The 24618-nt window shown below is 60.9% G+C and overlaps 1 protein-coding gene across 5 annotated transcripts in view; it reads right to left on the bottom strand.

Moving 5' to 3' along the window:
* The window catches only part of NOL4L (nucleolar protein 4 like), a 130241-nt gene that overhangs the window by 4980 nt on the left and 100643 nt on the right, over positions 1-24618 (bottom strand). For 3 of the 5 annotated variants that reach the window (XM_032350999.1, XM_032351000.1, XM_032351002.1), the window contains 6 exons: positions 22873-23014; positions 7041-7318; positions 4936-5121; positions 4667-4858; positions 4300-4422; positions 3765-3966 (listed from right to left, as the gene is read on the bottom strand). In XM_032350999.1, the coding sequence (XP_032206890.1) occupies positions 3765-3966; positions 4300-4422; positions 4667-4858; positions 4936-5121; positions 7041-7318; positions 22873-23014 (1123 nt within the window). Of the gene's footprint in view, positions 1-3764; positions 3967-4299; positions 4423-4666; positions 4859-4935; positions 5122-7040; positions 7319-22872; positions 23015-23313; positions 23506-23563; positions 23947-24618 lie in introns of those variants that run through there. The other 2 variants (XM_032351004.1, XM_032351001.1) reach the window with 2 other exon arrangements.

Raw genomic sequence — 24618 nt, 5'->3', positions numbered from 1 at the left:
CTGCTCACAACTGTGGAGCTTTCTGAGGACCGCAGGTGGACGGTGCTCCCCAGACTCCCCTCCCTGGGGTAAAGTAGAGCTTCCCGTGGGAGCTGGCGGCAGCTGAGGGAAGTGTGGGCCCGACCCCATGAGAAGGGCCCTTGGTGGGGGCCTGTGCCGTGCAGATGGCCGTGTGCTGTTGGTCCCCTGACGGGGTGGCTTTCCAGGGAGAGGGTATTCAGGACACCTTGCAGGTAAGCAGGCACCTCACCCCAAGAGGCATGAGTGAGTGGAAAGCTCTAGAGGCCAGAGTGGAACCACAGAAGACTGGGAAAAGAAATAGCAGTGTGTGTGCTCAGAAAAGGGAGGGGAGAAGAAATGCCAGGTGCCTTGCTTGGCTGGGGAGAGGTTAGGGCTAGGCCAGCCAGAGAGTGACTACATTCTGAGGGGGAGTGGCTGGGAATGCCAGGTTGGGGGGAGGGGCCGTGGATGCTAAGCCTGTTTCTGATGAACCATGGCACCCTGAAATCTCCCCCACCCTCCTCTGAGGGGGTCTTCCATGGCCGAGTGAGGGGAAGGCTGATGCGGTGGGGCAGGTGTGTGAGGGCGGGGGTGGTCAGGACAGGACCCAGGGGCGCTATCTGGAGAAGTCCCCTCTGGCCTCTGAACGATGGCAGCAGCAAAGGAGCCCGAAGTCTTCTGAAACATCCTAGGAGTGTGTGTGGCAGGGGACCACCAGTTTGTCTCCCTTTGCCCCTCCCAGCTGCTCCATAGCTGCATGGCAGGCTTTGGATCAGGCCCCTGAACTCAAGGCCTGCTCTGGCACGCTGCAGGCACCTGTTCGACATCCCCGAGTCTTGGAACTCGAGGAGGCTGCTGGGGACTGAGCCAGGCCTGTGAAACTCAGCATGGCTGGGAGCTGCCAGGCCCACAGGGAACGGTCTTCCAGACAGGTTTTAGGGCTTTCTGAATGGGCGCCCAGGAGTCACGGAGGCTCCTAGAATTTGAAACACATTCTTTTGAGGTGTTGAGCCAGGACACAGCCAAAGAAGAGCATGTCTGGGGGTTTGGGAGCTGGAGCATCCTCGGGGAGACTGTCTGCCCACGCCTGCCCATGCTTCCTAGCCGTCTCCCCACGACCCCTTGGGTTCAGGCGGCCAGTGCCACTACTCACTCTTGCATCTACAGGGGCACTACAGGGGCCCTCTACGCCACTACAGAGAGAGATGGATGAGCTCTGGTCACTGGAGGCCGCTAGGCTGGAAGCCTCACGCTGGGAGAGACCGTGGAAAAAACTGTCGCTGAAAAGAGCTGATGCAGCCCCTCGTGGGGAAGGAGGCTGGAGTCTGCGGTGGGCCCATCCATCACCGCGGCTGTTTCCTCTCTGGCCAGAGCACATGGACATCAAGGAGGAAGCCTTGGAAACAGCTTGCTAAGTAAGGGATGTCCTTGGAACTGAGAGTCAAGGGAGCAGCTAAGTCTGTTAAAATGAAACGCAAGTGGAAGGAGCAGGGCTGTGACTTGACTGGAAACAGCAGCCAAGCAGGCGGTAAATTCCTTTTTGGGTGGCCAAAGGGCCACAGGGACAGGCTGGGAGCAGGGGTGCCTCTGCCGACTCTTGGATGCTGCAGGGCTGGCCCCGGGGTGGCTCCTCCAGACACCAGAGGAGGGCTGAAGCCACCTGCCGTAGATGGTGTGAACCGATACTGGGGTTCCTCGCTCCCTGATCCCCAAGCCTTGTCCTCTTCCGCCCTGTGCTCAAAGCTGTCCTTCTGTCTCTCTCGGACGGTAGCTCGGGCCTGGGCAGGAGACTCCCTATCTCCCGCAGCCCATCTGCTCTGGAGCCATCCTCCTGCAGGCTCGGGTGCTGACATTCAGGGGTGGTTGCTGGAGGAGCGGGAGGGGGCGCAAGTCGCCCAGCACCCCCAGGAAAGGCAGGCCAAACAGATTCTGTGGAAGCTCAGATGGATCTCCCACTGACTGCCACCGATGAGCACAGTGAGGTGCTCTGGGCCACTAGCAGGGCGGCCCTGTCAAAGCGCCAGTGTGACTGAAGGATGGCTGATGGGGCTGATGGCCGCAGGACTGGGACAGCCACCGGCGGTCTTCCTCCAGCTGCTGGGCTGTGAGCCAGTGCTCCCAGGACAGGGGCTGCCCCAGGTGAATGAGCAGATCCCTGCCTCAGTGACTTCCCCGCCCACATCTAAGGAAGCAGAGTGCTTATAGAAGGCAGCAGAGGCCCTGGGAAGCACAGGGCAGAGCCAGCTGCCTCCCTAAAAGGGGAGAGCTGGGCGCTGTTGGAGCCTCTCTGGCAGGTGTGAATAGGGCCCAGAGGGCAGCAGGCCCACTACCTTCCCTGGCGGCTGCAGCCCTGAGGGCTGTGGTCCCCATCGCTTGTGGCCTGGGAAGTGTGAAGCCTCAGGCTCGCCATGTCTGTCTAGGGGTCCTATCCTCCCTGCTCTGGGACCTGTCTTCGGATACTCATAACAGGGTCCCCTTTCGGCAGGGCTGTCAGATGGCTCTTATTCCTGGAAGAAAAGCAGCCCTTCTGGGACAGCTGTCCCCCCTCTTGCTGCGGCTGGTCGCTCTGGCTTCAGCTTCGGGGATTAAGGCCAGGCAGCCTCTTATTTTAGGTTAAGAGGCATTAGGAAGGGATGAGAAGTTAAACCCAGGCAGGAGTCTTCCAGGGACCTGCACACACTTCCTGGTGGTAGGGGGCAAGGTGAGCAGAGGGGGCTTTGGGCTTTCTGCCATGGGTAGGGGGCCAGCCCCTCCCTTGATGCCCAGGAATAGTGAGGGGTCTCCTGCAGCCAGTGACAAGGGCTTAAGAGGAACTCTCAGGCACGTTCAGCTAAGACCTCAAACCAATGTTTCCTGGCCTGTGGGAACAGGCAACCTACTCAGGCAACTTGGGGTCACCCTCAGCTCTCCTCCTCACCCGCCTTCATCTTTGAATGACCCTCCATGCATATAACTTCTGCTTCCTGTCCTTCCAATTCCAATCTCATCACAGGGGCAGGCAGAGTGCAGTTCACAGCCCTCCTTTGCTTAAAACCTATCAGCGGCTCCCATCACACACACAACAGAATCCAGGTGCTCAGCCCAAGAGGCCCTGAGTTCATCCCCACCCACCCCTAACTCCAGAGGGGCCCACTCTAGTTCCCACTCAGGGCAGCACCTGACACCACAGGAAGGTCTGCTTCCCGTCTGCATCAGTGGCACCTGGGAAGTACCATGGGGAGCATCCAGGGTATCACCAGCTTCAGGGCGTGGAGCAGGGAGAACGGAGGGGTCACTGAGGCCCCAGGGGACCTAGAGGGGGCTCCACAGTGCAGGGGCCTGAGCTCAGGCCTGGAGAAGGCAGTAACCTGCCCAGAGCCACTCGGGTGCGCCCCCGCCCCCCGCCAGGCCAAAGCAGAACTGGGCTGTACCTGGGCTAGACGCTGGCTCTGCCACCAATTCCCAGTGACCACCTCACTAAGCCTTGGTCATCGTGGGTAAAGCAAGGGTGTGGAGAGGATGCAGCTCAGGTAGAGCAGGGCTTTGGCTGCAACTCGGGGCTCATGGTGGCCCTCGAGGAGCTGAGGCAGGGAGAGGCCCGGCAGGGCATCCACTCCAGCACTGGAGCTAGCTGCCTCGGAGACAAGAAAGGACGGGCAGGCTTTGTGTTTTAACCGCTTGAAGTTTTCCTCACCATCCCATCTGGCCTCCGCTTCCCTGCCTGCCCGGCCCCCTTCCCTGAGGCTGCGCTGTGTACCCAGACAGCCTGGGTCCCCAACACTCACCGTTACTGTGATTTCCTGTTTGGAGGGAGGCAGGGGGCTGCAGGTTGCTGCCCAAGGCCCCGTACCCGCGGTAACTGTAGTTGAGGCCGCCGTTGACGTACACGGGGTCCTGGGAGTAGGAGGAGGCTGGCAGTGAGTAGGTGGAGTGCGTGATGGCTGCGGAGTCCCGGGAGTGCTGCTTGTCCAGGGCGATGGGCTCGTCCTGCAGAGGGGGCAGAAAGCGTGAACGAATCAGAGGGGTGGCAGGTCCTGACCCTTGTCGCTGGGACCCTGCGCCATGCCCTGTAGAACTCTGCTCATGTGTCTGGGGGCCAGAGTTGATCTGTTCCCACCCAGCTAAAAACACCTGGAGGCCACACTTCCGAGGAGTGCAGGGCCTGTGTGCCGGGCGCATTCACCCCACCACCGTTCTGTCTGTCCGTCTGGCTCTGAGGATTGCCCACCGTCCCCCCCACTCCCCCGCACTCGGCTGGCCTGGCTGGGGGTCTGCAGCATGACTGCCGGCCGCGCCCTCACCCTGCTGGAGAGCAGGTACCTGGGAGGACTGGTAGATCTCCAGGCGCATCCTTTTGGCTGCTTTTCTCGTCTCGCTCTCACAGGCAGCTGCCAGGATGTTTTCTGCCATGGCCGAGGTCAGGTGGGGAGGCGTGGGTCTAGTCTGCAGGCAGAACAGGGAAAGAGCCTGCGTCAGGGCTGACCTAGACCCCTGCCCTAACGAGTGCTGACACAGGGCTGGGCTGTGGGCTCTGGGCCCGTAATCTCTGTAGCGGAGTAGCTGTTCTGGGCCCCAGCTCCCTGTGTGTGTCCAGGATCGCTGGATGGAGGGCAGTTGTCTGGCCCAGGGGCCACCCAGGGGCCCTGGGGCTTGGCTGGAGGCCCGCAGGAAGGCAGGAGGGGCTCACCATCTCCATGCCGTTCTTCTTCATGCGCCGGCAGGACTTGAGGTACGTGCGGATGCGCTTGCGGGCCCGCTCCTGGAACTCGGGAAACTGCCGGCTACAGGACTCGATGATGGCCTGGATCTTCTCCTTGGGCTGCTTGGAGATGGGCACCATGCGGTCCAAGTTCTCATCCACAAAGAGCCGCACGAACATCTGTGGGAGACATGGGCTGTGGGAAGGGCTGGCCGTGGCTGTGGTCCCCACCCTGCCCATCCCTCACCGGTGCTCACATTGAAGGCCTTGAGGCGCTCAGGGTCCATGCCCTCAGAGTCATTCATCTTGTCATTGTCCTCGTGGTCATCGTGGTCGTCATCGTCGTCATCTGCTGTGGGGGCCCGGCCCACTGTCAGGTCCTCAGGGCAGCCACTGACCTCAGTCTTGATGGAATCATAGCTCCCAGAGCTGTAAGGGGGCGACTGAGAGAGGCAAGGGACAGAGGGTCAGACTGGGTCCGCTTTCCGTCTGACCGCCATGGTGAGCTAAGGGACTGGGATGGTGAGCACACCTGGCTGCCGCACAAGCCACAGTTTCGAGGGCCTGTGTCGCCTCCCCTCCCTGCGTGGCCAGAGGCAGGACTGCCTGTCCACAGCAGTGCCAGCAGAGGTCCGGGGCCCCGGAGGCACCAAGCAGGGGTGTCAGCGCTATCCTGGGCAGCTGTGCCCACACCAGGACCCGCCACATCATGCAGGGAACAGGCAGACGCAGGAAGGGGTCCCACCACCAGCCAGCCTCTTCTGGTTGTGCCAAGAATGGTTCTGGCTTTAGGGTTTTCCTCCCTGATCCCAAGGGGCGGCAACCCTGAGCTGGCAACCGAGCTGTCACGCAGGCGGCAAGCATGCTGTCAGGGAGGAGGAGCAGATGGGCTGGGAGAAGGAACCAGCCAAGGCGACAGGTCCATTAGGCAAAGTACATTCCCGAAGCTCCCAGGCTGGGGTTCTCCTGTCTGTTGCCGCCCCCCAGGGAGCCCTGTGAGGCCCCACACAGAGGGTGTGTGGAGGAAGGGGGAGTGGGAACCAGGCTTGGCCCACCAGCAGAGAAACCCTGCTGTCTTTTCCCACCACGGGAACTCCTCCCAGAATAAGCCTCTTCTGGGGAACACCGCTCTTGCTGTAGAGCAAACAGATGAAGATGGACATGGACAGGCGCCCAGACCCACAGTAGCTGCCACCATCGGGCTTCCTGTGACTGTCCACAAGGGGTCAGCCCTCCCAGGGCCCCAGGCCTGGTGCTCAGCTCTTGATCTGTACACAGAGACACCCAGGTCCTCCAGCCTCCTGCTGGGTCATGCCAGACTTGCCGTGGAAAGTCAGAAGACCTCCCGGGCCTTGGGCAAGTCACATTCCCAAGCCATTCCCTAGCCAAGCCTCTGCTGGGGTCAGAGGAGACAGAACCACAAGACACAAGCTGCGGGTGGCACCAATGCCCCTTCTCATTTCCGTGGCCCACACGTGGCCTGAGGTCATGGCAGCGGACTCCCCCTCTGCAGCCCTCTGCTCAGTGCAGGGAGTGGCCTGGTCTGCGCCTGCTCCGTGGCCTGACCTCGGACACACAGTGACAACTGAACACGCACTCATCTGTAAAGAATTCTCCCGTGAAACAGGCCATCAGAGGCAAGGCCTGGCCCCCACCTCATGCTCTCTGCAGCAGCAGGCGGCCCAGGGAAGGGGAAGAAACTGTGTAGGGGTACATGGCTGGGTACAGGGGTGCAGGGCTCCCAAAGTCACCTCTGGCCCTGCAGCCCTGGCAGGAGAAAAGTCTGCTGAGAGAGTTCCTGTGCCCAGTGCTTCAGCGTACCACTGCAGGAAACCTTAGTGGCCCAGAGGCAGCTTGCAGAAGTGTGGGGGAGGGCCTGAAGGCAGGGGGGAGTGCTTGGTGTGGGGAGCACCGGCATTGGCCGCCCTTCCCCCATGTGCACCCATCAGCCTGATCTACCTAATTTCAAACAGCCACATCCCTGGGGCTTCAGAGGCCTTGTTCTTTCTCTGCACCATCTGCAAAACGGGGACAAACATGCAAAGTAGCCAAGAAAGGCAGGGCCTCCGTGCTCAGTACGGCCCCATGCTGCCGAATTTGCAGCCGACTTTGTTCTGGGATAGAGGGGACAGGCCACACATCACCCACCACCTCCACTAAGGCTTCTTCACAGCTGGTGACACATGCTTAAAGAAGGTCACACCCTGTGTGATCTCATTCCAGAGCCTCCACAGAACACAGGGCATAGCAGCCTCGGCATCACAGCTCTGGACACAGATGATTTCATGTCAGCCTCCACCATTCTGCCCTGCACGGGAAGGAGGAGGCTCATGGTTCTGGGGGGGCCCACAGCCCCACACACCTCAGGGGTGGTCTTCACCCCATACTTGACACGGCTCCGCAGTCCATCGGTGCCGCAGCCATCGGAGGGGTAGGAGGGTGTGCCGAGCGCCGTGCCTGGCGGGAGCTTGTCGCACAGGTTGATGGGTTGATCTTCGGAGGTGGCGGTGAAGTCCATGGGGGCCACAGCGCCGTTGCCATTCATCTCTGGGAAGGCGGGGTCGCCCTGCGTGCTGCTCGAGGTGGATGGGTTCAGGGTGGAGGAACCATTGCCACTGCCACTCTCAGAGGAGGAGTCATCTGGAACGAGAGGCCTGGGTGTAAGGCTCCAGCGCAGCACCTACTGTCCCCTAAAGCCCCCAGGGGTGTCATGGCCACAGCAGCCACAGGGAATACTGGCCCCATCTTGTCTACACCAGCATCTCTGGGTAGGAGGTGAGCACAGCGGTCCCCTTTAGGGGCTCCGAGCAGCTAGCTCTGCCCCCACCTGATACAGGGTCCCCCTGCCCAGGCCGTCAGGGCAGGAGCAGCCATGGGGGGTGCAGGCCATGCTGGTCTCCCACACTCCACTACACCCAGGCTCCAGGGAGGCCCAGCTTCCAGGGCCTAGCCATGAGTGGCTGCAGCCTCAAGTCCGACCAGCCTGCTGCTTGCCAGAGGTCCTTGGACTCCCCAGAGGTCGCTTGGGGCCGGACCAGCACCACCGCTTCCTTTAACTCACCACTGCCTTGCCCCTTCACACCCTCTCCCCCAAGCAGGCTTGCTAAGGAGAAAGGGTTAATGCCCCACTGTGCGCCCCACCCCTCAGTTACCCACTCCATGCTGCAAGCAGGCCCAGTAGTCCTGCCAGCCTACCCACACACAGCCTGTCCCCCACAGCCGCCTCTGGTGCCAGGCCATGTGGCCTTGGACAGCCCCAGCCAGGGCTGCAGTGTCTGGGGTCTGCATTCCCTGCACCTCAGTGGGCCACCACTGCCTTCCAGAGGAGACAGCCCAACAAAGCTCTGCTGCGGGCGCCCCCTGCTGCGGAGAGCACAGCACTGCCTGGGGAATCCGGAGAGACAAACTTGAACGAAGGGGCTAGACATTTTCCGATAAAATTCCAGGCCCCTCTCCCGAGTCCAGGCCCAGCCTCCTGCTTGATCAGCTGAGACGGCAGAGGCAGAGGCCAAAGCTCCTCGAGCTCCCGGGGTCACTGTCAGGTGAGTACCGCGTGGTTCCCGGTGGCGCCCAGGTGCCCGGGCTACTCGGCACCAGCACCCAGGGTGGCTGGGGGAGGGGCTGCCACGGCGAGACCTGACCGCCTCCCAGGCCACCCCTTCCCCCAGGCCAGGGTCGCTCAAGACCCCACCCCCACTCTCCCAGGCAGCAGATTATGAAGATTTAGTCCCCGGGGTTGGGCATTGGGCACGCGCACCGCCAGAGTGTCCCCATGGCGACCGAGCGGCTCTAGCGCCCCAACCAATCGCTGGGCTCCCGGCCGCCCGGGGGCGGGGCCGAGCTGCCCATCAAGCCGCCGAGCCCCGGGCAGAGGGGGATGGGAAAGGCCGCGGTGAAGTGGCACCCCTCCCCCTCAGCTGCCGCAGGTCCCCTGGGCCAGGCTGCCCCTCCTCCTCCTCCTCCTCCTCCTCTTCCTCTGGGCAGCCACTGCTCCCCGCATCCTCCTGCAGGTCAGCTTCAGGCTCACCGCCCCACAGCTTCCCTGCTGGCCCCGCTTCACCCCAGAGTCCGTCCTCACCCTACGCCCGCCCTGCAACCTCTGGGCCCTCACCACCCATCCGCCTCCCCCTTCTCCTCCATCACAGAAGTGCCAGGTTCTCGTCCCGCAGCATCTCCAGCGACCGAGCTAGATGGCTGTGAAATGAACAGATCACCCAGTAACATTTACTGAGCACCTACTGCAGGCTGGCCCAGTCCCAGCCCCAGGCTGGGAAACAGAGTCATGATGACAACCCAGGTGCCAGCCCTCCTGGAGGGACCAAGGAACGTTATTGAACCACAGGGGAGTCAGCGGCTGCCCTCCCTCCCCTCAGCCCCACCCAGGTCTCCACCCCACCTTTTTCAACACCCCATAACCTTCCTGTTCTCCACAGCCCACTGAGTAATACACAACAACATAGGCCAGACTCCCGGCCCGCTGAGTTCTTAGTCCAGGACTTCTGAAGCCCTGTCCCCCTCTGCTGGTCACCGCAGGGCCTCACGTCTCCAGGCCTCTACTTGGGCTCTGCTGTCTGCCTGCATGTTGCTTCCAGCTCAGAGCATTCGAGTCCGCTTTCAAGGCCTGGCTCAATGCTGCCTCCTCAGGGCAGGCTTCCTCCACTGTCCCTAGGAAGGAAACAGTCACAGCCCTGAGGAAGCTGGTGTCCCTCCCTCCTGGGGATACTTCAGGCCTCCTTAGCCTGGCCTGGGCTGAGTCCTGACAGCTGCCCACCTCCCACCAGGACAGGATCTGGTGCTGGAGAAGCCTTCTGGAGCTGAGGAGTTGGAAGGCCAGGACGGACACCCAGACTGGCTGATCACGTGAGCTCCTGTTTGCTCTAGCAGGAGCCCATTCTTAGCCCACCCTGGAGCTGAGACTTCACGCCCGGCATCATCTCCAATAGGCCAGCGATTTGACCTTGGAGGGCTTTGTCCTCCTCCAAGAGAAGGGGTTACTAGGAGGGTACTGGGCCTGGCACACAGTGAGCCAATGACCCAGCGCTCAGCATGGGCATTGGGCCCACAGCCTCCCATAGTGCCCCACCCCTGTACAGGCTCAGACGTGGCCTCCCAACTGCCTGCCTCCCTGACCAGCTTACCTCTTGGGAAGAGGGAACTTCCTTGCCCTAAACCTCTCTGGGAGGGGGCGGGGGACAGAGGAGGGATGCCTACTCCCCAGCCTCTTGCAGCTCAGGAGCCCAGGGTGGTCGGCAATCTTGGAGCTGCGGAGCCCCTTGCCCCGGGACTGTGCACCTGTGTTGCTCAGCCGGCCAGCCCCAGGTATGAGCTCTGCTTCCCTCTGCTCAGATGCTGCCCTCGGCTAGCCAGGAAAGTGGCCGGACAGGTGGGACCGTGAGCTACCAGGAAACCAGATCATGCATTCCCAGTGTTTAGAAGAAACCGGAAATCTGCACCATTCTGTAAATATCCAGATTGTAAACGATTAATGACTGACTTACATTGTTTACATTCTGAAAAACCTCACCAAGTAAATGGACAAAACAAGATGGGGTCTTATGCGTGCACTGAAATATCACTTAGACATAAAAAGGAATGAAGTGCTGACACGTGTTACACCGTGGAGAAACTTGGAAAACATCACACCAAGTGAAAGAGGTACAACAGGAGGACACAGACGGTCTGCTTCCACGCAGCGTCTAGAATAGGCACCTTCCCAGAGACAGGGAACATCTGAGGGCTCCCCGGGGCAGGGAGGAGTGGGGACAGGGAGCTGCTGCCTCGTGGACATCGAGTTTGGGGTGATGAAAACCGCATTTTGGAAATAATGGGGCTGCTCGCACAACACCGTCAAGGTACTTAATGCTGCTGAATTATATACGGAAAAAAAAAATGGCAATTTTAACATTATACTTATTTACCACAAAAATCCCCCCAAACAAAAAAACCACCCAAGACCTTGAGCAGGCCACCGCTCTCCTGCCTCCACACCACAGCTGGGCCGGGGAAAGCCAGCCACACGCAGGGCTCACCGGAGGGACAGAAGAGTCACAGCGCATGTGCCCCCAGTCACTCTGCTCAGGCCACCTCAGCCTAGCATGCCCACCGCGTGTCTACACTGCCTGCCCAGGCACCGGCTGCTCACGGCGCTGCCAACAACTTGGGTCCACTTTCTGCCAACCAGAGAGGCCGCGGATTTTAGGCAGAATGCAGACGGGATGGGGAGTGGGACGGACAGGGGCTATGTGAACTTGCAGATGCCACTTTACATCCCTGAGCCTCAGTTTCCTTTCCAAAGGGGTGTCATGCCAGTAAAATAGGATTTATAAGGTATAAATACCTGGTATAAAGAGTAGGTGCTAGGAAAAAAAATAAAAGCTAGTTCTCTACACCCCACACTCTCTCACTTCATCACGCATCTACACACACACACACACACACACACACACACACACACACACACACAGAGGCCTCCCTGGGCCCCCCAGAGCCCCTCAGAGCCCAGCCCTGCGGGAAGGAGTGAGATCTGGGGTGGGCACAGTGAGGGGGAGGAGGGAGCGGCAGCGCCTGGAAGATGCCCAGCCTCCCGGCCCATGCAGGACACGGGGACACAACAATGAAGAGAGGGGTGGTCGCTGTCCTGGGGGCTCAGACTCCAGGGGTTCTGGAAGAGATGGCTCCAAAAGGAGAGTTGTGAGCTTTCCGGCCTTTGATCCCTGCTCCTTTGCCCCCAGCCCCGAGGCAGGGCCCATCTCCAGAACTCACCCTGAGGAGGGCGGGACACGGTGAGGGAAGAAGTGGGGCAAGGAGGGAAGGCTCTTTGGCAAGAGCCCATGGAGGAAGCCTCCCAGGAGGAAGTGGAGAAGACCCTGTGGGGGCAAAGGTGCTGTTGGGGAGGGCGAAGTGGGGGGAGTGGATCTGTCCTTCAGCCCCCAAGGCAGTGGCAGCTGCAGGGACTGAGTTCAAACCCTAATCAGGCACCAGACTCCCTCCAGAGGCAGCCCCCTTGCTGTCACCCCACTCCAGCTGTACATCTTTCCACCTGCTCTTCCCTCGAGTACACTGTCCCCCCGCACTCTTTCTGGTGCATCCCCTCCACTCCAGGGATTTGCTTCAAGGTCACCTTCTCAGTTAGACCTCCCCGCCCCCACTCTGACATGCTGACCCCTTTACCTACTTTTTTCCAGAGCCATTTTAATCACCTTCTCACATACTCTGTCTGTGGCCTGTGCCCCGCCCCCTCTCCCCTTGCAGACCCAGACCGAGTAGGGCTGTATTGGGGCTGGGGGGTGCAGCAGGTGATTCCTGCCTCTCCAGAAACCATACCCTTCCCTCCAGTGAGGGCACCCTGCATCTTCCAGGGTGACCACATGCCCCACACCTGGCCAGTCAGTCCAGCTTATCCCAGTGACCAGCAGGCACCTGACCAAGTGGGACACACGGAAGTCAGTCCTGGGCTCTGGCTGAAATGTCTGGAGAGAAGTGCTCCTCCGCACCCCCCCAGGGCCGCCCAGTCCGCGGGGCAGAGCTGATAGCTGGCTCGGACAAATCCCACCAGCCCCACCCCCACGTCCATCTGTGCCCCAAGCCAAGGGACACCTAGACTTTCTGGTTATAGGAGCCAACGGTTTCCTTAGTGGAAGCAGGTTTGCATCACTTGCGTCTGGTTTGGTCTCTGAGTGGTCCATAATCTTCCCTCTGGGAGGAGTGGAGGGACTGATGCCCGAGCCAGGAGCCAGGCCCACCACAGGCCCCGGGTCTGCTCCCCTGGCTCCGTCCCGAGGTGACTGACACCCCCAGGAAGGTTTGGTGGCAGCGCATGGCACTGTTCAGGGAAAGAAGGAAGAGCGAGCAGGGTCAGCACCCCAGGCTGAGGCTCCCGTCCACTCTGAATCCTTCCCTCCTCCCCACCCCTTCCAAAAAAGTGGGACTTAAAGGAGCTATAGACGGTACTCAAAGCCCAGTGAGAGCAGCAGGGGGGTGGGGGAAGCAGGTGCGGGGCCTCACTGTCTCCCGACCTTGGGCACAGCCCGTCTCCTTGGCTCCTCTTATCTGCAGTCCAGGGAGTTGCCGCTGACGCCCTCTTGGGCTCTGACACTTTATGACCCTGTGAAAGCACCCAGCTGGCCCCATGGGCAGTGGGGCCCGACCTGCAGGGTGCAGGAGTTGGGCCTCCCTGGGCACAGGCCTCCGGCCATGCGACTCTCTGGGCAGGGCCGTGTGCCAGTTGAACCCACCCCACACCCAGCTGGAAGGGACCCTCTCATCTCTGCCCCGGCATCATTGGGGCTGCCGTGCCAGGAGGCCCCTTGGGGACGGGCAACCCGCCCGAGGCCAGGCTGTTGGAGCCTAGAACAATACCGGCGGGGACAAGACTGCCCCCCACCTGGGACTGTCTTAAGTGTCGGAGAAAAGGGTATGCTGGGCGGCCACGGGGAAGCAGCTGGGGAATGCATCCCTTCTTAACATTTCCCCCCAGCCAGGCCTCCCCAGCTCTGGCAGAGGGCAACACCCCGATGTGGGCAGGACACAGAGCCCACCACCTGTGCCCAGAGTGCCCAGGGCAGGGAAGGACTGCGGTGCCCGTCTATTTACCGTGGGGCAATGTGCTGCTATTCAAATGGGGGAATTAGTGATGAATGGGGGAAATTGTTCCTCCCTCTGTCCCGTCTCCAGAAGGAGACAAAAACCCCTTTTACCTCGGCAAACAATGCCCTTATGTGGGCGCCAGTGCCCCGCAGCCCGCACAAGCCCGGCTCTGTGCGAGCCGCCAATCGCCACACCGGGCTCTGGGGCCCCCCGGCCAGCGGCGCCCTCTCCCTGTGGGTGACCCATACCAGCTCCCACTGTGGCCTGGGCCAAGGTGGGAAGACACGCCGTGCCGGGGGCCGGGCACACGGCCCAGGGCAGGCTGCCTCCTGGGGCCAGAGGTGCCGCACCTCCTGTACTGGGGGCTGCCCTCGGCGGGGCAGCCCTGCCTGGCTGGGGAGGGGGCATCAGTAATTCACACATGAGAGCCCGACAGGCTAGACTTGGGGACGGAGGAGGGAGGGCGGAGTGCTGGAGTCGGGGGCCCTAGGGCCCCTGCTGTGGGCCGGGAAGTGGAGATACCAGGCCTGGGAGACAAGCTTCAGAAGAGCAGCCCTTCCTGCTTCTGGGCTGCGGGAGGCTCTGGGCTGCAGTTGGGGGGTGCACCGCACCGTACCGCACCGCCCGGGGCTCGCCTGCTCTGACAAAGGCCAGCGGCTCGGGCCCTGTTTACATGATGCATAGTTCCCAGGAGCACCAGGCTCCTGGCAGGCTACCCTGCTCTTCCTCCCGGAAGGAAGGGGGAGGGCCTCAGGGTCAAACGGGGGACACGGAGAAGCTGGAGGCGGCAGTACCCCCGGGATCTCACTCTCCCCACATGATGGGGCCACACTGGGTGCTCAGCTCATCGTCTGGTGTTCAGGCCCCGGCTGCCCACCCTGCGGGGCCCTCCGCCCTCATGCTTCCTGTGGAGGGCTGGCCCCTGCTCCCCACCAGGCTCCTGGGGCCACCGGCCCAGGGACGCCAGCACCTCTACGCCACAGCCCCCAGCTTCCTGCCCTACCAAAGGCTGGTGGCCCCCTGAGCAGCACGGACACCCAGACCCCCGGGCGCTCAGAGCCGCGAGCAGAGACCACGAGTCACGCACGGATCTCCTACTTCCTAGTGGCCACAGTTAAAAAGTGAAAAGAAACAGGAAGAATTTTAATAATCTATTTTATTTAACCCAATATATTCAAAATCTTATTTCAACAAGTGAATGATACTGTGCTCAAACGGAGCTATTTGACCTTCTTCTTCCCAGGAAGTCTCTGACACCCAGCGCGCCCCTGACACGCAGCACACCCCCGTCCCAGAGCCTCTGCACCGGCTGTCCGCGGCCACAGCACCACAGTGCAGACCTAGGCTTTCCGGATTCTCCCCTAAAACTGAAACCATTTCTCTCAGAGCAGGAACCCTGGGATCCAACCCAAAGAGGAGTCTGGGTGCCGGGAGCCGGTGGCCAGCACCCCCGGCAGCAGGATGGATACTGAGTGGGTGTCAGAGGCTGGGCACACTCATTGTCCCTGACTCTGGGGGAACCAGAGGTTCCCTGAGGGAAGTCACTGCTGTCACAGAGTGAGTGGCAGAGCCTGGATGGGCCCCTCATTCCCCAAAGCACCCACCCTCTTTCTTCTCTCGGCCTCCATTTGCCCATCTATGCTATGGGCTGGCCCCACCTCTACCACTGCCCTGTTTCCGACTGCTTCTCCCCCAACACACACTGGTCCAAACTACCCCCCACCCGCCCCGGGAAGAAATGCTCCCACTCTGGACAGGCTGGGTCTGTGTCTTCCCAGGCCCTACATCTCCCTGGCCCCACCCTCTAAGTCAAGCTCAGGCAGCGAGAAATCAATGTTAATTCAATGAACAAAGCTCTAGCCAAGATGCTCCCTGCACCCTCCCCTCCCCTCCCCCCCAAAACAAATCATGTGTTCTGAGAGCAAACAGAGCCACTCCAGGCGACCGTGTGAATGATTCACGGGGCAGGGCCTGGGCCCCAGAGCCCATGTATGCCCGTGTGCTGTCTGTGGGCCCTGGCAGGTCCTACTCCAGCCCTCCCGGAAGCCAGCCCCAGGGCTGGTGCATCCCAGTCCTTAGGTCAGAATGATGACGCCAGCGTGGCTCCGGTCACTTCCTGGTTCCTGGGAAGGTTGTCCTTGGACAGGCCAGGGGTGGCAGTGTCTCTCCTGCATGTCCCCCCTGCCAACAGCCCTGGGCCTTCTCTCCAGCACAGTGGGGGTTGTGTCCGCAGAGGGTCAACAGGAAGCTGGGGGCTAATGACTCCTAGACTGAGGGGCGGGAGCAGCGGGAGGATTCCCACTTCCTCGCCCAGCAGACCCAGGCACATCTTCCAGGTGGATGTGTGGTGGGGGGGCGTGGAGGGTCTCATTCTTCCCTTCTTAGCAGGTGAGCCTCACCTCAGGCTCTGGAGCCTGTCTTACTCTAATGTCCTCCCCCGGCATCTGGGGGCCCAAGACCCTAGCAGCCTGCACAAGGCCCGGCCTAAGCCAGGGAATAAAGGGATCTCTCGGTGCTATCTCCCAGCCTCTCCTACCCCTCAGTGGCCAGAGGCCAGGACAGCCTAGCATTGTCTGTGCAGCCTGCAGCCCAGCTGATGATGGATACTTTCCTGTGACCTGGGACTGCCAGGGTGGCCCATGGCCAATAACCGGAAGGACTTGGGGCCCAGTTTTGTGCCTTGGGGGAGGGCAGGGCACAGGGAACATTCGGTGAAGTTGTCTGGAGCCTTGAATAGGAACAAATAGCTCTTGCTCTGGAGGGAGGGGGTATGACTTGTAGCCAGAGACCAAGGCCCAGACCCACCTTCCAGCCTCACCTTAGACAGGTAGGGTCGGAGGCGGGGGGGAGGGGCAGGGCGAATGTCAACAGTATGGAAGAGAAAAAGCTCAGTATAAAAGCTCACTGCGGGGAAGGTCCCTTAGAAGCCATCCCTGGGAGGCCAAGGTTAAGGGGCCATAATCCTCCCCCTGGACAGGACTGTGAGCAGGGTGGGTACCCAACCTTGAATGTGGGGTCCACGGGGAGTCAGTTGCTGGCCCTGGAGCTCTAACCCCAGCCATGGGCCTGTGGGAGGGCAGGTGCCACCTACAAAGAACACTAAGGATCCAGGGCTCGGGGTAGTGCCGGTGACCGAGCCCGTGTGGCCTGGTCCCGGCTCCTCTGCACCCCCAGCCCCCTCGCATGAACAGCATCCCCCCCGCCACCCGCCAAGAACACGCCTGTGGCATCCTCGGTGGCCCACACAGCAGCTGGGACACAGGCGGCAAGCGGCTGCCCAGAAGCCTTTTCCCTGGACAGCAGAACGAACTCACAGTGGCCTGCTCAGCGGCCTGCCCGTGTGGAGGCCTGGGCTGCAGGCGGCCGGATCCAGAAGTGGGGTCCTGGCGCACATGGGTGGGGTGTGGGACAGGAACTCACAAAAGGCCAGGACCCGTGGTGAGTACCTGCCCTCCCGTTCCAGCCCTCACCCAAGAAGCAAGACTGGGGCCGGGCCGAGGGGAGGGGGAGAACAGGAGCTGTTCTTCTGTTCTCTGGGGATACTGGTGTGATGTAAGGACCACCCAGGGGTCCCAGGGCAGAGGGGACCTAGAGGGACCTGAACAGAGAAAGACACAGGACTGGACTGAGTGGGGCTCAGGAAGGGTCGGGGAACAGGGAGCAGCGTGGAGGAGACCCCCCAGCCTGCGCATGCCAGCTGAGAGCAGAGAGCGGGCCCGGTTGCCCAGTACCACTCCCGGCACCGGGCTGGCCACTGACGAGGAAACGCCCCATGACCACGCGTCACGCCTCCCGGTCACAGGCGTGTGCGGAACCGGCCGTGTGGCAGGGGGAGCGATCCGCCCTGGGCCCCAGAGCAAGGAGTAAGGAGCAAGCTGAGGCAGGACTGAGTCTGGGGCCAGGGCAGCGTGGCCATGCCGGCCCACTTCCCCGGCACATGGCCCTGCGGGGACAGGGGAGGTGCCTGGGGAGAGGCACAGGCCGGTGAGGAAAAGAGGGACGGCCCCTGCCGCCCAGGCTGCCTTTCTGGCCAGTGGAGGGCCCTACCCAAGGCCACAAGAGCCAGCTGGCAGGAAGCCTTGGGCTTCTCACAAAGAACTCCCAAGGACCCCAGGCTCGATGGTCACAGTCACCGGGCTACAGTCAGCGGAGCCCAGAATCGGAGTGAACAACTTGCTGAAGACCATCTCACAGGGCCCGGGCAGGGCAGGCCAGAACCAGCTCGCATACCCCAGGCCTGCCTTCAGGGAGCCGTGTCCAGCCGGGACCTGGCCCACAGAGGTGACCCCACCTCGCTCCATCCTCCTGGCTGCGGCCCTCTCTGCTCCAGCTCTCCTGTTTGGAGCTAGGAGTCAAAGGGAGCTTCTAGAGATGCAGGATGCAGGCAATCCCCAGCCCAGACATTCAGCGTCTTCTTCCCTGCCCATCCCGCACCGGACCGGCTCCCTGAGCTTCCCGGGCATGCCTTGGGCCCACTCTGCCTGCCTTCAACATCACAGCAAACACAGCCTGCCCAGGGGACTCCGCTGGCCCCCCGGCTCTGCCCCTGGCCACTGGAAGGCCGTCTGTGGTGCACCTACTCCACGGATGGGACTGGGGAGAGAGCCCAGAAGAGGACACTCGGGCAGGTGCAGGGCCTCGGCCCCATGGAGGCTCCCTGTGGCTCCGTTTGTGGTAATGAAAAAGAGGGACTTGCATGTCCTTTCCACAAATGACCCTAACGCCAGCTGTAGGGTCAGAGAGACCCTTGTGGTCGCTTGCAGTCTGGGCGAGTCACTTCCCCTTAGGAGAGGACATGTCCTTCCCTGTAGGAAAGGCTCGGTCAGAGCTCCAAGCACTCAGCTGGCTTGGGGATGGGGATTCCAGTCACTGGGATGACTGGGCATCTTTAAAAAGCGCCACATCACCGACAGGAGAGGCAAATGACATTAGGAGGAAAAAAGGGGTTGCAACACGACACGATCTCCCTGCCTTTTTTTTTTTTTTTTAAAGAAAACAAGACTTTTATTATGTCCACAGAAAAGACTGAGAAAAAGATGCCCCAGATATTGGTCATTTTGATTTTTTTTTGCTCCTCTTTTTCCTAAATTTTCTACACTAAATCTAACACTTGTGAAACCAGGGGAAACAGAAAATACATTTCTCCAGAGGCACACCTGCCCTCAGGCAGCTTCAAGCCCACCCGGATCCTGGGTCTTTGCCCCTATCCCTCTCTGTCCCAAAGGCAGAACAGGGCTTACCAGCCTTCGCATGACAAAACCGATTAAGAGCCCCAAGGGAACCAAAGGCCCCTCATGGCCTGGTAATGGGCACAGGAGAAGAGGCAGGAAGGGCTGGCACCGGGCACTGGAGGGAGGGAAGGGGGAAAGTGGGGGGTGGTCCCAAAGGCCTGGAGGAGTGGTCTCATCTCAGAGGCACAAACCAGAGGCTGTGAAAGGAAGGCCCCAGGACAGCCCAAGGATCCGGCCCAGCCAACCCCACCCCCAAGGCCCTGCAGGAAGACGACAGTGCAGGAAGAGGGAAGCAGGACCCTCTGCTCTCCGCTGGTGCTGGCTTCCTGTCTGCCGGGGAGGTGAGTAATGTCCGCTCCCCACCCCTTGCATCCCTTCTGGAGGCCAGGCCTCACATTTTCCGTTCAGGAAGGGGCAGAACAAGAGGCCAGTGGAGCACATCAAGGGGAAATCAAGGAGTGGGCCCTCGGCTGGCTCTGCCAGTGGCAGCCCCAGAGCCAGGCCTAGCCCCACAGGTGAAGTCCAGGACACCTGCTGGCTCACCTGGCCTGTGCGCACGCACGGGCGCTTTTCTATCCACTCATTCATTCAACAGACACTTCCCCCCACCTGCTCTGTGCCAGGCTCTGTGCTGGGCGCTGGGGTCCTAGCTTCCAGGGAGCTGTGCTCTCGCGGAGAGGTGGACATCACACAGATAATCCCAAAAACCGGGTTTAATCGCAGACAGACCTACCATCTGGTCCCAAGTCAATGCTAGACTACAGTGTCTCTGGACAAAGTCCCAACAGTTGGCTTCTCCCAGGCATTCTCTCTCTGCCCCCAGAAGGCAGCCCCGGGGCCAAGTGTTTTTCTAGGCACTGACGATGTGCACAGAGTTCCGCTTGGACTCAAAGCCCAAAGCCTCAGATAGGTAGGGCTGAGCAGCAGGTCTGGAAAATGTCTGGCCCCACATGGGCAAGAGGCAGCAAGAAAAGCCTGGTGCTCTGAGTGCATGAGGGAGACCCCTGTGGCTCCCAGGGGCCCCTGCCCGTCTCTGGGGAACTACATGGCCAACACCTACCAAGGCGGAAAGAGGAAGGCCGCCCCGGCGCCACCTCCTGAGTTTGGTCCCATCACCCCCATTCGCTTCATCTCCCACATCTTGGAGGACAAGAGTGATGTGCGCCCCCCGCGGCAGCTACAGCCCCCAGGGAAGAAGCCCCGTGCGCGGGGTTCTCCCCAGCCCCAGGCCTGCTGCTATGATGCTGGGGGGCCGTGAATGGCACCCTCATGAGAGACCCGTGGCGTGGAGGCTTGCCAGACGTGGGGGAGGAGGCACAGCTGCGTGGGGCTCAGGGCAGGGCACACCCACTCCAGGGGAGCCAGAGACAAGCCCCGGGGTGGGGGGCGGCGCGGAGGAGCGGGGGCACCAATTCATTTCTGGTCTCAGCCTTAGGACCTGCCCTGCCTGCCAAACTTCATCTGCATTTGTCACAGTTTGAAAAGTGGGGGGTGGGGGGGGCCGCCGGGGAGGAGGAAGAGGAGGAGAGCCAGAAGAAGGATGGAGAAAGAGGAGGGCCCCAACACATCTGCCAACAGGTGTGAGTCATGTACAAACCACCTGCCTTCCTGAGATGCTTCTGGGCTGGAGGGGGTTACTCCCTGGCACAGCCCTGGGGGCCCCCACACTTTCTGGCTAAGGGAAAAGAGACCCAGGTACTCAGACTGGGGATGTCTTCAGGAACAAAGAACCCAACTTGTCCCCAACAAAGGGTGGACCTATGTCCCTTCTGGATGGTACACAGGGGGGCAGGTCTGGATAAATGTTTCTTTCTCCATTCAGGCCACAACGGTCAGTGGGCCCCTGCAGCGTGCCAAGCATGCAGCTGAAGTCACTGGGGACAGAGCGGAGAGCAAGACTGACATGGGCTGTGCCTTGCAGAACTCACAATGGGGGCTTCAGACCTCATCTTTCCAATTTGCCAGTTCCGCGGAGGACTGATGGCCAGAGACCACACAGCAAGCCGCCCCAGAGCACTGCTGGTTGGGTTCGGAGTACACGGTCAACCTGAGCCCCTGCCCGGCCTGCCCCCACCCCAGCCCATCATTAACAACAGGGGGACATGAGAACACTCTGCAGTCTGGCGGTCTCCCGTCAACTCAGTGATGGGAGCCGGATCTCGGCCTGTGTCCACACCGTGAGCGCCGTCAGACCGGGGAGCTGATTATATGCCTCCCTGGGGCCTGGAGGGTGGGACGAAGACTCTGGGCCAGCTCTGGACCCAGCCAAAACCCTGCAGGAACCCACTGCTCTGGAGAAACACTGCAGTCACCTACAGCTCTAGAACCAGAAGGGGCAGCAGAGACCAGGCTGGACAGCTGGGCCTTCTCAAGCCCTGTGACCCCCTGTGCCGGGTTTAGGTCCGCCTCTGGCCTGCCCATCAGTCCACAGCCTCCAGACACAGCCTCTGATTAAATAATTAAATTGATGGTATCACAGTCAACACCAACCTCCCTGTCTCCAGCTCTGGCTGCCCGCCCTGATAAACACCCTGGTCCTGAAGGAAGGCCAGCCTGTCTCAGCCCTGGGACCAGCAGGGGGACATGCAGGACCACGCCTAGGCAGACCCCGTCTGAAGCTCCCATGGAACCGGCCACAGGATGCGCTGCCCACCCCCACCCCCGCAGCCTCCCCCCACCCACCCCCGCTCCGCAGTCTCACGGCTTCTCTCCACTTCTTCTTCCCGATCAACCAAGCCCCAGACAGCTGGGAAACTGATGCTGAGGAAGCCGTGACCCCCACAGAAACACTCCCTTCTGCTACCTGATCCTGGTAGACCAGGAGACCACCCCCAACCACCACCCAAAGTGCCAAATCTCCCTGGGAAGTGTCTCCAACAGAGATCAGACTCCCAAAAGGTGGTTTTGAGCAACAGTAACTTAAGAACTTTTTAAAAGAATGAGTTGAAGAAATATGGCCCCCATTCAGTCCTATTACTCGGGTTTTTAAAAAAATGTTCTGGATCCTTCTTGGGAAGGTCTAACCCTATGCCCTTGGCTGAGCTCTGCAGGCTTGGCTCTTGGTGTGGCCTTCGCTCAGCTCAGATGAGGAGGGAGGTCAGCTGCCGGGCACTTTGCAGCCCTGAGCCCCCAGCAGCATGTGGCTGCCTCCACCCGTGGGAATACTGGGAGGTGGTATTGGTCTGGGACGCTCTGGTGGGGAGGCTCACAGCACGAGGGGGTCGTGCTGACCTCACGAGGTGTCAGGGCACAAAAGTCTTTTCTTTCCCAGCAGCCTTGTACCCCAGTCCTGGCAAAACCACCCTCTGGGCTCCCCAGCCCCTGGCCCAGCTTCCCCAGCTGCCTCCAGGCTCGGTCTCCTCCCAGACAAAGCCGGATTCAGGCCTGTGAGGGCAGGAGGGAGGCAGGCGCGGGTTCTGCCATGGAGACGAACTTTGACCCAAACTGCAAGGCTCCTACCCCTTATTTACTCTTTAAGGCTAACCCGTTTCCCAGAGTTAACATTACACCCCTTTTTAACACTGCACTTCCCTCCGGCATTCCAGGCCCCAACCTTTGACCCCTCCTAATTGCAGGCTCTACACCCCACATCTCTGAGGCTCAGCTCAGCCCTGGGCTCATCCCCCACCCCCATCACCTCCCTGGAAACCAGAGGGAGCCCCACCACAGACGCTGACCACGGGTGCCACCCCACGCTCACAACTGCCTATAACTGACAGAAGCGTTGGTCCCCCCCAGAGCCCCGGCCCCCTGGGGGCTCTACAGAGGCCCTCCAGAGTGGACCCCTGGGATCTGAGTTCTTAGCCCAACTCTCCCCATCCCAAGGAGAAAGCGTCTGTTCTGAGGGAGTCCAGAGGAGTTTGCCTGGCCAGTTCTGGAGGGCAGGAGGGCCAGAGCTTGGGGAAGCTCCTCAGCTGGGCCACTTCCCATCCTAAGAGGCTGGGGACATACAGTGGACAAGTGCACTGCCTGCTGGCTTACAGGTGACAGGCAGGGACCCTGTCCTACAGCCTCACGTCTCGCTTTCACTGCTGGGCGGCTGGACTCTTCCGGGTCCCTAGCTAATGACCTTCCCAGACCCGAACTGGGGTAACATCCACATCCGACATCCGTATTCCACCAGCCTGCGAGCATCAGGATACAGACAGGACACCTGCCGGGCTGCCGGCCCCCAAGAGCTCTATCCTGATTCCTGCAGGAGGACTTGCTCCCCTGGCACCAGGGGCTGGGGCACTGGTGGAGATACCAGGACACCAAGGGCAGCTCAGCTGGAAGCCACCCCTAGAGCCCCCAGCCCAGATTCCACTACCCTAGATTCCTAGGCCTCTGGGTCCCAGGTGCAGCCCCTTCCCCCACCGGCCACCAAGGGACACTCACCATCCTCTTGGCTGTGGAGGTTCTGAGGGCTCCGCATCCTCTCGTCCTGGCTGGGACTCAGGCTGGAGGCCAGGTGTGGGTCAGCTGACATCCATGTGGAGTCGTTCATATCAAAATCTTCACTGCTCACAGAAGTTTCATCCTGATCGGGGACAAAGAAGGCGGATGTGCAATAGGCCTGGGCCTGATGCAGCCCCAAAGCAGCCCCAGAGCAGCAGTCTGGCTGAGCCCCGTGGGCTGTGGGCTTTGGAAGTGCCCAAAGGCCACAGGGAGCCCCCAAACCTTGCAGTAGGGCTGGGTGGCTCCCCTTGCCCCCCATGGAAGTGGTTTGGGCTCTGGTTCCTGTTGGAAGCCAGGGCTGAGGGCCGGCGCTGTCTGTAATTGAAGACAATTATGAGGTCTTGCATCCTGTGAGGGCGGATAGCAGGGCCTGGCTCTTACCCTTGTGAGCCAAGGTTGAGACAAGCGCTGTAAACAAGGGCCACCGCTCCCCACTGGTGGCCCACAGCCGGGAGAAGAGAGCTCACTGTGTGCAGGGCCCGGCGGCCAGAAGGCGAGGCAGGACCAGCTCGCACTGCCTAGGCCAGGCCGATCGCCCCCACTAGGACTCCGGTTCCCGGGGAGCGTGCATGGAATTCCTTTCTCCCACTCCCCCAACCCAGAGGACATTTCTGTCTTCCTCCTTCCTAACCTTTGCTGTGCTTCAAAGATATGCTCTTGGGCAGCTTCCAGGACTGAAAAGGCCAGGCCCAGAAGTGCAGAGAAGGAAGGGGGTGGGGCAGGCGAGGAGGGTTCGAATCAGACCGCAAAGGGGGTTTGGCTCAAGGACCTGGGGGGCCGCCAGGGCCTTCCAAACAGCCGGAGGGCCTGCTGGAGAGGACCACGCCTGCCTCCTCTCCCCTGGCTGGCTTCAGTGAGCCCCTGGCCAGTCATCTGGGAACCCCCAGGGCGGGGCCCCTGCGATCCAGCAATCCAGCCCTCCAGCGGGAAGGGACCCCACCTCCTACTTGGCGCAGCCTCTTTCAGGAGCTTCGAGCAACTGTGTTTGGGAGTTGGCTGTAAATCGCAAGAAAGATGACCCAGCAGCTCCCACACCCCGAGCTGGCTCTGCCCCCTCCCCTCTCCCCTCTAGCAAAATACAATGGCATTTGTGGGCCCCCAGCAAGGACCTCTGGCAGAGCCCCCCTAGTTCCTCCTCCAAAAAAAGCCTCCCCTCCAGGGCCCCCTCACAGACAACTCTTTTATAACGAGCAAACACACTTTGGTTGGAACTTTTCTTCGGAGGCTGTCCCTGAGGCAGACACATCTGTTCTCCAAGTGCGAGGGAACCAGCGTGGATTAGCCTCCGCCCCTCCCCCGCCACGCTGGGCTGGCAGGGAGTTTCCTGGAATTTACAGCTTCTGTGCAGCAGCCAGTGTGCCCTCCGTGGCTGGACCTGGTTCTCGCGGCTGGACCTGGTCCTCACGACTGGACCTGGGGCACGTGAGCCGGGCCACCACGCTGGCTCTGCCCAGCTCAGGGGTCCCCATGAGGCCTACTTGGAGCCTCAGGGGACAGAGGCCATGTGTCCTCTTGTGCCCTCTCCCCCTCCTGCCCACACCTACACTTATACTCGGCCTGCCTTCCCCAGGCTGCCCTGCTCCCTACACATAAGCACAACCGCCCAGTCTTCCTGGGGTGAAAACACACTCACTCGTGTTCACTCAGACCCTGTTCTACACCCGGAGGGACACACGTGTTCTGCAC

Source organism: Mustela erminea, chromosome 7 (genome assembly GCF_009829155.1).
Source record: "Mustela erminea isolate mMusErm1 chromosome 7, mMusErm1.Pri, whole genome shotgun sequence".
In the NCBI taxonomy this organism is placed as follows: domain Eukaryota; kingdom Metazoa; phylum Chordata; class Mammalia; order Carnivora; family Mustelidae; genus Mustela; species Mustela erminea.
The sequence above is the reverse complement of the archived record's forward strand: the minus strand, read 5'-3'. Positions and strand labels throughout refer to the sequence as shown.